Genomic DNA, 12,579 nt, shown 5'->3' with positions numbered 1-12,579 from the left:
ATAGGAAGGGCTCGAGCAATCCTCGGATTCAGCCATTTTTGCCTCGTCGGGCGAATGATCGCGGGATGGCGTCGATCGATGAATCCATCGGTTTCGCCAAACGGTTTACTTCGTTTGCTTTCGCCGCGATTAAACAACACCGCGCGATAATGTTGGAAATAACGATGGCAATATCGATAGTTGACCGGCTTAATCGGTAACAATGACGAATGGTGTAGCATGGGCGGCGTACTAATTAATTTCAATTAAACCTTATTGACTCAAACTCGGTTAATCACTGGAAGTTGAGCGACCGTATCTCTGCAGCACTCATTCGATTATTCGGGATTATTATTCTTATGTCTTGTGGATAATTTATTAGCTGTCGATTCCTTTTTACAGGTGTAAAAACTTGTTGGAACAAATGGATTGGGATATGAATAGGAAAATAAATAGGAAAATGTGTGTACAGGATTAGCAGTCATTCGATTATTCGGGATTATTATTCTTATGTCTGGATAATTTATTAGCTGTCGATTCCTTTTTACAGGTGTAAAAACTTGTTGGAACAAATGGATTGGGATATGAATAGGAAAATAAATAGGAAAATGTGTGTACAGGGGATTATTATTTCGAAGAATAAAATCTCTTGATAAACATCGTAGAGAAGGAAAGAAAGTTTAGAAAGCGAAGAAAAAAAAAAAATTGACCTACTCGAGAAAGTTTATGAAATATAGGTAACCCTCGAAGCAGGTGCTTGATCATTTTGCAGCTGGAGCCTGAATATGGAATACTGGCTCTAACGCAGGTGCAGAAAGGTGTAATATACCTTTCGCTGTTGGCTACGCTCATATTTAAATTCAACCACACGCCTGAAGGGGCACTAAGTAATGATAGGTGGTTAAAGCGCGTGATCGTTATTAAATTGTTACGATAAGATGGAAAAAAAAAACAAAAAAGTTAAGCAACTTCGTTAATATATAATAATTTATCCAACTTTTATAGTTCCAATTAAAAAAAAAAAAAAAAGGATTCCACGAATTATTCACGAATCGATAAATATTATTATCGATTATCTTTCTCCTTTGTGAATTTTAATTTTCTTTTCCTCCATTTCTTTTTTTTTTTTTTTATACCAATTACTTTTTCCCCTTCCTTCGGTTATTCCCGGTACAGATTAAATATATCACGCGTTGAAAACGATATAATAAACAATAAATGCGTTTCCGGAAACGTTCGCAGATAATGGGAAGTAAAAAAAAAAAAAAGAAAAAAAACCGATAAGGGCTGCCTTTCTGGAGCAAAGTTACACGAAGCGCACGTTAGAACGCATGCGCTGATAACGATAAACGATACGGGGCACACATGCGGGTTGTACACATGTAGAACCCGCGGAAAATTCTATACAATCACTCTAACGACGCGTGAAGTTTGATTTTGACGCACGTTGCAAAAGAATCGAGTCGAGTCGTGTTCGATTGGCTGTGGGAAAATGCTGCATATAACGAATATGATTCCAAATCCGCCCCCTAAAATAGGATATTTAAGGAAAGAATCTTTCAAGAAAGATTCAAAGATACAATTTACGATATTAGGTATTTGCTTCCTTCGGATATCGACTCCAAAAAATTGCATTTCGATCGACGACACGGCCGATAAAAATTAGAGCAATCGATAGAATTGTTGGATCAAACATATAAGGATGTATTCTCGATAGAAGTGTTATTTTTTTCTTCTTGTACAAAATTGGCAAACGATAATCATCCTTCAAGAGCGCAAAGAATAGAATTTTTTGGAAAAAATTACATTTTGATCGACGATAAAAATTAGAATAATTAATAGAATTATTAGTTCATATATAAGGATATATTCTCGATAAAAAATTGGCCAATAAAAATTAGAAAATTAATCAATAAAATTATTAGATCAAAGATATAGGAACATATTTTCAATAGAATTGTTAATCATCCTTCGAGAGGAAAGAACGAATAAAATATCTTTGGTGAAAAATTATATTTTTAACGATATGGTATGGTTAGATCGATGATCAAGTAGAACATATTCTCAATAGAATATGTTATTTTCTTCTTCTTGTATAAAATTGGCAAACGATAATCATCGTTCGAGAGCAAAGAATAGAATTTTTGGCAAAAAATTATATTTTGATCAACGTGTAATGAATAGAATGATCAAGTATGAGAATATATTCTCAATAAAACTGTTAATCATCCTTCGAGAACAAAGGATAAAATATCTATGACAAAAAATTACATTTTGATCGACAATAAAAATTAACCAATAAAAATTAGAGTAATCGATAGAATTATTAGTTCAAACATAAGGATACATTCTCGATAAAACTGTTAATTGGCCAATAAAAATTACACGTATTCTCAATAGAATTGTTAATCATCCTTCGAGAGCAAAGAACGAGTAAAATATCTTTTAAAATGAAAAATTACATTTTGAACAAAATAAAAATTAAAGTAATCAATGGTCAGATCGATGATCAAGTAGGACATATTCTCAATAGAATTATTTTCTTCTTCTTGTACAAAATTGGCAAACGATGATGATCGTTCGAGAGCAAAGAATAGAATTTTTGGCAAAAAATTATATTTTGATCGACAAAATGGCCAATAAAAATTAGAGTAGTCAAACGATCAAGTATGAGAATATATTCTCAATAAAACTGTTAATCGTTGTTCGAGGGCAAAGAACGAGTAAAATATCTTTGGCGAAAAATAACAATTTGGACACCAACTTGGGTAATAAAAATTAGATCAACAAAATGGTCAAGGAGAGGAGGACACGTTTCAATAGAATTGCTCTGATCCTTGTATAAAATTGGCAAATCGAGAGGAAAGAAAGAAATATCTTTGGCGTAATATACGAAACAACGCTATTAAACACGTTCCACGCATACGGATCGCAGTCGTAATGATAGTCAAAACAACGTTCCAGCCAGTTCACGCTTGAATTATAACTCACTGTCAATGCACCCAAAACTCGTGGCATCCTTTCGCATCGTGGCACGGTGCCATGATCTATTAGCGTCGAGAAATGCTCGTTATGTTTCTGACGATAGAGATAGCGGCGACTGGGTCAATTCTGATCGATATCTCGTGAAATTAATTCCAGACAGATTCTCTTTTCTTTGTTTTAAAATGTTCAAAATTTAATTTCTATGATATTTTCACAAAATTCACAACGTTCAATCCGCTTCTTATTAATATCAAATTCCTTATCCATTCAACTCTGTTCGCCTATTCTTCTCCGCTTCGCTCGAATTATGATACGGCGCTAATTAGTCCAGAGGTAACCGAACCAGTGTATTAACCAGAACAAAACGAGAGATTCCCTTTGTCGAATCTTTCACTCCCTCCCTTTACGCGGCGCAAGTGTCTCTGCAAATATTGCTGATGCTTTGCAGCAGGGTTATATCTCATTAAAACGAAACTTGACGAGCACACAGGGAGAATGACTTTCTAGGCTTCAATTACTAATGGCAGATTCAATATTATATCGCGCTCTCTTTCAATTTCAGTCCTCTCGATTGTAGGCAAAATTACGAGTCCTTTGAACTGCGGCAGAATTTCTATTCCCGTTAAACACGGGACACGCGTGTCAAGTTATAAAGTCACCAAGCGTGTAACTTTGATTACACATCGGGATCAGACGTTTTTTTTACGAAGAAGAGAAAAATTCTGAAAAAATTCTGATTCCTTCTTTCTTTTTCCTTCTTTCAACAAGAGAAGCATCGACTTGGATAGTTGTTCAAAATTGAGAAGAGGAACAAGAGGAGGGGTTTACAGGGGTTGGCCGCGCTTAATCCTCCGAATCGAAAAATTATCCCGCAATTATTTTCTCAGCGGATTCTGCGCAATGAATAAATTCATCGAGAAAAACACGGCCAAGTTTCCCTATCCCGTGCAATATTTGCATATCGAAGTTAGTTGGTTCAAAGAAGAATTTCTCATTTCGTTGGTCCGTCTCTTATTTCTCTAATTAAACGACTACTGTGCGAACAAAAAAGTGGTGGTACTTCGTAAGAAGCCTTGAAATTTAATGGACTCCAAAAATAGCATCGATCGATCGAAAAGGAAGGATATCAAAAAGGAGAAAGTGTCGATTGCGAGCACTACGATCGAACAAACTAGCTCTGCAAACTCTGTTCGATTAAACTGGAAAAAAGAACCGTCCATTGGGACACATTTTCAAAAAAAAAAAAAAAAAGAAAAAAGAAAAATATAACGTCATTCCATCGAAACGAGGCGTTTCGCAAAACGTTTCATAAAACGCGTGCACGCCGTTCAAATAGTTGACCAACAATTTTCCAATCTCGACGATTCGAGCGTTACAGATGCCGCTCGTAACTTCGAGCTGAAATCATCGAGATGATTCGATTACGGTCCGACGGATGCGGCCGAAAAGCATCCACCACGACGGCCATTTTACTCGTCGAACAGAAATCGATGTAACGTGGAAATCAGAGAGGCGTGCGTTACAAACTGCCGGTAATGTTCACGCATTCGCTACGTATAATCGAAGTTCGAACGCATTTCACGCATTCAGGTGTAGATGTCGCGTAAATATAGCTTCCGATACAGCTCCATTTTTTTCTTTCACAAAGAATAAGAATAAGAGATCCTCTTACGTCGATTAAACGCTCGATGAAAATATTATCTTTGCTTCTTCTTACTCTTGTGTCCTCTTATAGCAAGTGCATCGAGTTGATTTCGAGTTGATTTTTTTAAAAAAGATATATCTTTCTTTCGATCATCAGTAGTAACGGTACACGATAAGTAATCCTAATCTCTCGACATCAGACGTTGAATTGAAACAAGCGAGAAAGATTCACAATTAATCTCTCCTTTCTACATGGATTAACGATTATCAGAAACAGAATCGTTTCTTTCTCTCGATCGAGCGGATGAGTTGGTCGGTCTTTGGACACGATCCTCGATTTTTTTTTGATTACACACCATACACCAGAGGGCAGAAAAGGCCATCGGTGACAATGGACGAGAGAGAGAGGAGGGGACGTTTTTCACGAGATGAATGCTCGGTAATTGCTACTAGAGGGATATCGTGCTCCGTGCCAGGGAATCCCCGCGTCTCTTTCGTTCTTCCATCTCCTCCTCCTCCCCCTCGCGCGCAGAGCAAATTGGCCCCGACCGAAGCCCTGGATCGGTGCATTACCGATGCATCGCTGCGCATCCGTCGATTGAACTTTTCGACGCAGCCTCGAAACAGCCTCGAATCCCCCCGTCGTTTGCCATTTATATCGATGAATACGACGCCCTGTGTGCGTCCCAACGCGCAGTGACTCGTGTCAATCGCGTTGCATCGATCCCCTCCCTCTCTCTCTTCGATTCTTTTTCCATTGAATGGACATCGTAATTTTTTTCGACCCAGGGTCGAGCGTTTCTTTTATTCCTCGCTCGTTTCTACTTGTAGAAAGGGTGAGGCGTTTCGAAACGACGGTAAAACGGGGGGAAGGGAGGAAAAAAAATGTCGATCGGTTTAAGTGCTCGAGGAAATGGACGGCGACAATGCGCGAAAATCGTCCACCGTAAATACCCGTGGTGGGGAGGGGAGAGGGGAATGGTTTCTCGTAGCAGTCGGTAATAGGGGAATAAAAAGGCCTGCAAGTATTAAAAGTGGAACGACCGTGTTGGAGTTTTCGTTTTCCCTCTCTCTTTCTCTCTCTCCTTAAATTTTAACAAAGATGGAACGGAACGCGCGTGTTACGAATTTTGCTTTTGATATTGAAAAACACTCGCTCATAAAATGATGATATATTTCTTACGAACGACTTACGAAGGAAACAATTTCTTTCTGGAAATCTTATTAATCTTCACACTTTGCGAATGTCGCAACAGATACACACAGGTTTCCTTGCGCAACGTTTCGATCCTTTCGAATCTCTCCGTTGTCATAATCGAAAGGTAAACGGTGCGAGCGGTAAAACGCACGTCGTGCCAATTTATCGATCGAGTAGCAATTTCCAGCCGCGCGGTGTTCCAGTTTGCGATGCGACAATGGCCCCGTTATCATCCCCGAAGACAGGGAGAGAATCGCGTCACGGAGAGAATCGAATCTGGAGGAATCGGCCCTTTGAGGCGGCCGCGTGCGATCGATGGAGCGACTATTGAGAACGCAATATCGAGAGCGGCGAGATAGGCGCTCGCATTCACCTCGATCGCTGTTGCATTTATCAACCGCGCAGCGTCGTTACCCTACGCGTCCGCCAAACTCCGACACCGTCTTTTGATAACGAACCAATTTCGTTAAATTTTTCCCCGAGTTTCAAAGCGAGGCTTTATCAACTCTTCTAACAAATTCTAGAGCTGTATATTAAACGTTTGGTATCTACAAAAGTCAATGACCACGTCAACGGAGAAACGTTAATTCACGATCTGCCTTTCATTTTGATATATCAATAAAAATGATCCATTGCTCATTATCTTATTAATAATCTTTTTCAACAAATCCCTACGTAAATTTCACCCCGACGGATAAATACGATCGAAAGGATGAACATTTCGAATGCCGTCGTTCCATCGTGATCCCCAAATCCTGGGCAACGACGATCCATCTCCTCTCAATTCCAGCCGACCGTCCCTCCCTCTCCCAAAATCTGCCGATATCTATCGAAACAAGAATGATCATCCATCGGGCAAGTTTGGAGCGAAAGGCAGGGCGCAAACGATGTCACCTAATTGTCCTATTATCGCGCCGCTGGGCGAGGATCGAGGAGGAATCGCGTGGACGTCAGGACGAGATCTATTGGCGTGGCGGTGGCGCGTACACGCGATCAAGACGTCTTATTAAGTAGGTGCACGCGGCCCATCGATAAATCTTCGATGCTGGCGCTGCTCCACCACGCGCGGCCCTCGTCTTATTGCATATCTCACGGACCGATGAAGTGGCGAAACCTAATTTCGTACCGGGATCGCCTCTACACCTCGAAGGCGAATATAGACGTCTTCGAGTTATGGGCGATTTGGTTCGTAATTACGAAATGAAAATTGGAAATTGGGGATCCCGCCTGATCGCGCCGCCTCCTGATCAAATTCGTGCAATCATCGGTTTATATTCCGTTCGATCGATGGAATAAATGCTTTCTCTCTTCCCTTTCTTCTCCTCTTGACATTTCCTCCCCAGAAGACGCTTATCGTCTCTTTTACATTTTTCATTACACCGTCCACCGCTCGTGTCTGACATTACTCATATTCCAGAATATGGATCCTCGGACGGATTACATTTTTCATCGCATTGTCCACCACCGCTCGTGCCTGACATATTCGAGAATGCGAATCTTCGGACGGATTGCCTTTAGCGTTTCTTTATTTATATTTTTCATTACGTCGAATCACATTTCGTGTTTAATTCTAGTGACTCTAATTGATTCGTTTCGTTTCGTAGCTATTAAAACCCGCATTCTTTCAAAACCCGCACGAAACGTTTCGTCACGCTAGTATTTCGCGTCATTGAATATTTGTAATGTACTTACTCCTCCTGTTTTATTCGATCTCGATTTAAAAAAAAAACACTCTTCACCTCGTGCGTTATTTCTCGAGAATAATATTACTACGCGAAAAAGAAATTAGAAATGGAACAAGTTATCCGAGCATTTGTCATCACTCGTGACGGAATGATGTACTTGGAAAAAAAATTATCCACCAACGATAGCTGGCGATGGGGTTTATCGAATTCGCAGCTCTGACGTGACCGTGGGTTGATAAAGGACACCTGTTCGGGGCGAAACGTCGGAGCAGTTACCGCGTGCGTCGAAATACCGACCGGAAAGTCAACCCCGCGTGAAACGCGGTGCCTTCTGAATATTTCAATCTCCCGTCAATCGTTCGAAACCAAGGCAAAAGTCATGGCGATATCATCAAAATCTTGAATAAATATTTTTCACATTAAAATGTTAGCTTTTTTGCGAGCAATTTATGTTGACTTATAACAAAGAACTTTCGTTTACGTTTTACTTTTCGACATTTTTCCTCTTCCTTCTTCTTGTTCGAGAAATAGAAACTCTGTATTATTTTTTTTTTTTTATAATTTTACAGAGAGTATAAATTCAAGGATTTAATCAGAATCTCAGGGATATAGGTTGTCAAAAGATCACGATTGAATCGAATGGATATTCAAATCGTATCAAATTCGATTCTTTATGCTCAATAAAAATATAGAAAAAAATATGCTTTAGGAAAAGTTTTTCTACAAAAAATACTTCGCGTCGGTATGCATTTCTATAATCTATAGTTTGTCCTAAGATGTTTTTTCATACAACGATGGATAGGTTACTGAATATCCAAGAGAATAACTTGATAGTTCCATAAAATGTATCATTAACTCGGTGTTTTCTATGTATAAATTCATTCGGTACATTCACATAATCTTAAAATATAAGTAAGTACAGTTAATAATCCATTAGCAAGATGTGATAAAAAAAGCAATTGATAAGATTGAAACATTAAGTGTTAAAATACTTCAAATTGCACTTTAGATAGAGATGAAGTGGTAGTTAATAGTTCCCAGCTCACAATCGTTTTCTTCTTTCAATATTGCACGTAATGTAAAATATATTTGTAATAAACATACATACAAAAGGTAATATTTCATAAATATAAATAGAAATCCAAGAAATCCTATTTTACGAAACATTTAATAACACCTTAAATTCAGAAATATAATGTGTAATAATTATACATAACATTACACTAAATGACTACACATTACTACACACGAAAACTACTACTAATAACTATAACTAGAATTAGAAATATATTTAAAAACAACATACATTTTATTAATCCAAACCAGGACTGATAGAAAATAAAAACTGAAAGAAATCTTGTACAGAGTGTTTTAAGAAAAATATTGAAATAATATCTATTCAAACATATAAATAAAGACCATGTATGATTTGTTCTTGCTCCTCCACAATTTTAATCCAGAAATTTAGTCAATTAGATTCTCATTACTGGTAACTTTTGATACAGAGAAAAGAAATACTTAGAATTTCTTATGGATATATCTTTGTCAATAAAATTAATCAATTAAGGAAGTATTCCAGAATTGCCAGAATTAAAGAAAATATGACTACATAATGATCTAATAAGAAATAGTAAAAGGGAACATCGAGATTTTTGATGAAGACTTGGGAACTGATAATATAAAGATATAATGTAACGCTTTTACGTTAATATATAATGGTATATGGATTGTAAAGATATCAGTATCATCATGATAATAGTGTGCTCGATTCACATAACTTTACATTACCAGGAAAATTTTCTGGCAATCCTGAAAAATTACCTTCATTTTTTTAATTCTCTAAAGAGAAAACAAGACATTTTACTTCATTATTATTTTACACAATTATTATTATGCAATACGTTTTTTTTTAAAAACCCTGTACAAGAAAACATTAAGACTTCCCGAAGACATCACATATATTACCCAGAATTAATCGACTCATTCGGTATGCGCGAGAGCAAAAAGAAAAGAGAAGCTAGCGAGCGCGATGACAAAATAATGATCATTGAAAAGCGTCTCGAGAGCGTGTATACGTGTGTGCATGCATGGGAGGAGGAGAAAAAGAGAGAGCACGAGCCACGTAATGCAACACACCAGTTTGACGAGCAACATCACGTGGTCACCGACACGCAGAAGCAGAAAAGCTGCGAGTAACATTTGGTTACGCACGTGTATGTATGTACAAGTTGTTTCAAAAAGTTAAAGTAAAACAGTAATATGTTAATAATCATCAAAAGCAAAGAGAAAGTCTTCATAAGTAAATTCTAAATATCATTAATTATTTATAAATATTTTCAACTATAAATCTTTTATTTATTTCTTTCACCAGATTTAAATCTGCTAATCTTATAATCTCTATAAATACATTCATAAATTATGGTATAGTGTGTATATATATATATATAATAAATGATATTTAGGTTCATTTTAGATAAAACTTTTTTTTTAATTTTGATAATACTGTGTTAATGAAGCATAATCTTATTTTTTTTGGAACACGCTATATACGCGTATGAGGAGGCAAACGAAAGCATGGAGAAAAGGGTACAACGTCAGTTCAGAAGCAGAAGAAAAAAGAAACGAGAAGTTTGAAAGAGCGCCTGCTCGAACTGACGGTATATACTTGTCTCGCTCTTCTTCGTGTAGCGTATATTTTATCTCCCTTTCTCGTACTGGCATGGTCCGCAACATCGTTTACCTCTCTCTTTATGACGCACAGATCGATTCTTTCTTTCTCTCTTGCTCTCTCTTTCCTCATCCACTCAGCTACACCCTTTCCTTTCCCTTTCTTCGGCAACCGTGCGCGACATCACGCATACAGATATATAACTAAGGTACACCCTCGTTCAAAAGTATGAGATATTTATTATTTTATCATTTGCTGCGAAATATAAATTATAAATATTAAATTTTCTTCTTTCGCATAATTTTCATTGCAAATATATTTATATTTAATTACATTTGTATCATTTAATTATATAATTCTTTTAAATTATTGAATATTTGTATACTACTTGTATATGTATTTTGTAAATAAATGTATAAATACGTACTATGATTATACGTATTTTATTTATAATATTTATCATTTTATTCTGAATTCATTTTGCACATAAAAAAATTATGTAAATATCTAAAGACATGATTTTTCTGACCTAAAAAATCATATATTGATTAAATTTTAATTATTAATTATTAAACTCATACTTTTTCTATATACAAAATAATTTTTTTTTCATAATGTCCAAATATTAATATATATTTAGAATATATGAAAATATAATAAAATATAAAAAAATATTTACTGCAATCAACAATTCATATTCATGAATAACGCGATATTTAAATAATCTTTAAATAAACTATTTAATCTAATTCTAATTTTGCATAACCTAAATTTGAATAATGATTTATCAATTTTCGTAACATTTTTCAAACATTTCTCTCTGATTAAGCAAATATTCTCGTACTTTTGAACAAGATTGTATGTACAGAAACGCACGCACACAAACGTACGACGCCCTCGTCGATAATTCCCATGTGCACGAACTCACCCGTTCATCCTGATGGTAGATCCCCACGTTGACGGTTCTCTCCAGATCCGATGTTAGGTTAAGTGAACTCCCGCGTTTGACGTTTCCCGGTTACGCACACGATCGCCGAAGTATATATCCGGCAGCGATCTCAGCGACGACACGAGGACGCAGTGAAAACAACAGGTTGCATGTGACGGCGGTACAAATATGGCGGCGAAAAAAATCACTGTTCAACCCGGCGCGATGTAAACCACGGCTGTTTTCGCGTGTACGCGCTATAAACACTATCTCCGATCGCGTGTCTCTTTCTCGCACCCTTCACGTATACGTTGCGTGTCTCTGTCGCGTGTCAGGTAACCTTTTTTCCCCTGATGTCCGTTCGCAATGTCTCTCTCTTTTTCTCCCTCTCTGTCGCTCTTTCACTATTAAGCTTGATTCGACCGATTCACCTGTCCCTTTAACTTTACCGTTTTTTCTGCCTTCGTAATGAAAAAAAACTCAATAAATCGTCACCGCCGCACCCGAATGCTGCTACGCTCGCCGCCGTCACCGCCTCAATCGACGTGAACGTTCGAAACGATGCGGATTACAGACTCTCATGCGGACACACACGCGGTCCCGTTCGCACGTACACACCGGAAGAAAAACTGGTAGGATGATAGACCGCCGGTCGAGCGGAAAGAAAAGGGGGAATCTCGATGAACACAGATCGTACACACGACTCACACACGCCAAATCGTCGTCACGAGCGACAGGAGACACACGCTGCTACTTTTGGGCCGTGGCATTTCGCAAGATAGATGTACTCTCTGATGTGTTCAGTTGCGCATGTTACTGCCACCTCGCGGCAATTTTGTTAATTTGAACTTGTTTAAATAATTTGTAACCGTCAAACGGTTACGAATCAATTTCTTTAATTAATTTAATTTGTAAATGTGTTTATGTAGATATTTAAATACTATTTAGTGCAGCATATGTTTAAAATTATTCACTGATATTTTTTTTCTCTATTATTTTCGTATCACATGCGATATTATCGATTTTACTGAAAAAGACTGCAGCGCTATTGGAATAATAGAACATCAATTTCATATTCCAATATTTAATTGTTAAAGTTTTCAATTAAAAATTAAAATCTAATATGGATATTTATCAATTTTAAACTAAAAATATATAACATTACAAAACAATGTGATATCTAGAAATCAAAGATAAAAATTAGAATAATAATATTTTAAATTTTTTACATATATTAATTTTTTAACTATTACTATTTTGTATTGCATTCATATTTTATTTGATTTATTTGTATATAAGCGTTTATATATACAGTGAATAATAAATTATCTTTATTATGTTGAAAACTTGAATCACAAATAAGATTTTAACAGATAAGATTATTTAAGATTTAAGATTTAAAAGATAAGATTTATCAAACTAATTAAAAAATATTTCAACTCATCCTGGATTTTGTTATTAATCAGTAACATTTATAAAATTGTATTTTAAA

At 36.6% G+C, this 12,579-nt stretch overlaps 1 protein-coding gene across 10 annotated transcripts in view; it reads right to left on the bottom strand.

Moving 5' to 3' along the window:
• LOC108002604 (polypyrimidine tract-binding protein 2) overlaps window positions 1–11,856 on the bottom strand; it is a 429,375-nt gene extending 417,519 nt beyond the window's left edge. For 5 of the 10 annotated variants that reach the window (XM_062078844.1, XM_062078850.1, XM_062078852.1 and 2 more), the window contains exon 1: window positions 11,088–11,854. In XM_062078844.1, the coding sequence (XP_061934828.1) occupies window positions 11,088–11,095 (8 nt within the window). In that variant the 5' untranslated portion in view covers window positions 11,096–11,854. Of the gene's footprint in view, window positions 1–11,087 lie in introns of all 10 variants that reach the window. The other 5 variants (XM_062078851.1, XM_062078861.1, XM_062078862.1 and 2 more) reach the window with 3 other exon arrangements.
• Window positions 11,857–12,579: the final 723 nt, after the last annotated feature.

Source organism: Apis cerana, linkage group LG8 (assembly GCF_029169275.1).
Source record: "Apis cerana isolate GH-2021 linkage group LG8, AcerK_1.0, whole genome shotgun sequence".
Classification (NCBI taxonomy): domain Eukaryota; kingdom Metazoa; phylum Arthropoda; class Insecta; order Hymenoptera; family Apidae; genus Apis; species Apis cerana.
Note: the sequence above shows the minus strand (reverse complement) of the source record. Positions and strands in the feature narration are given on the sequence as shown.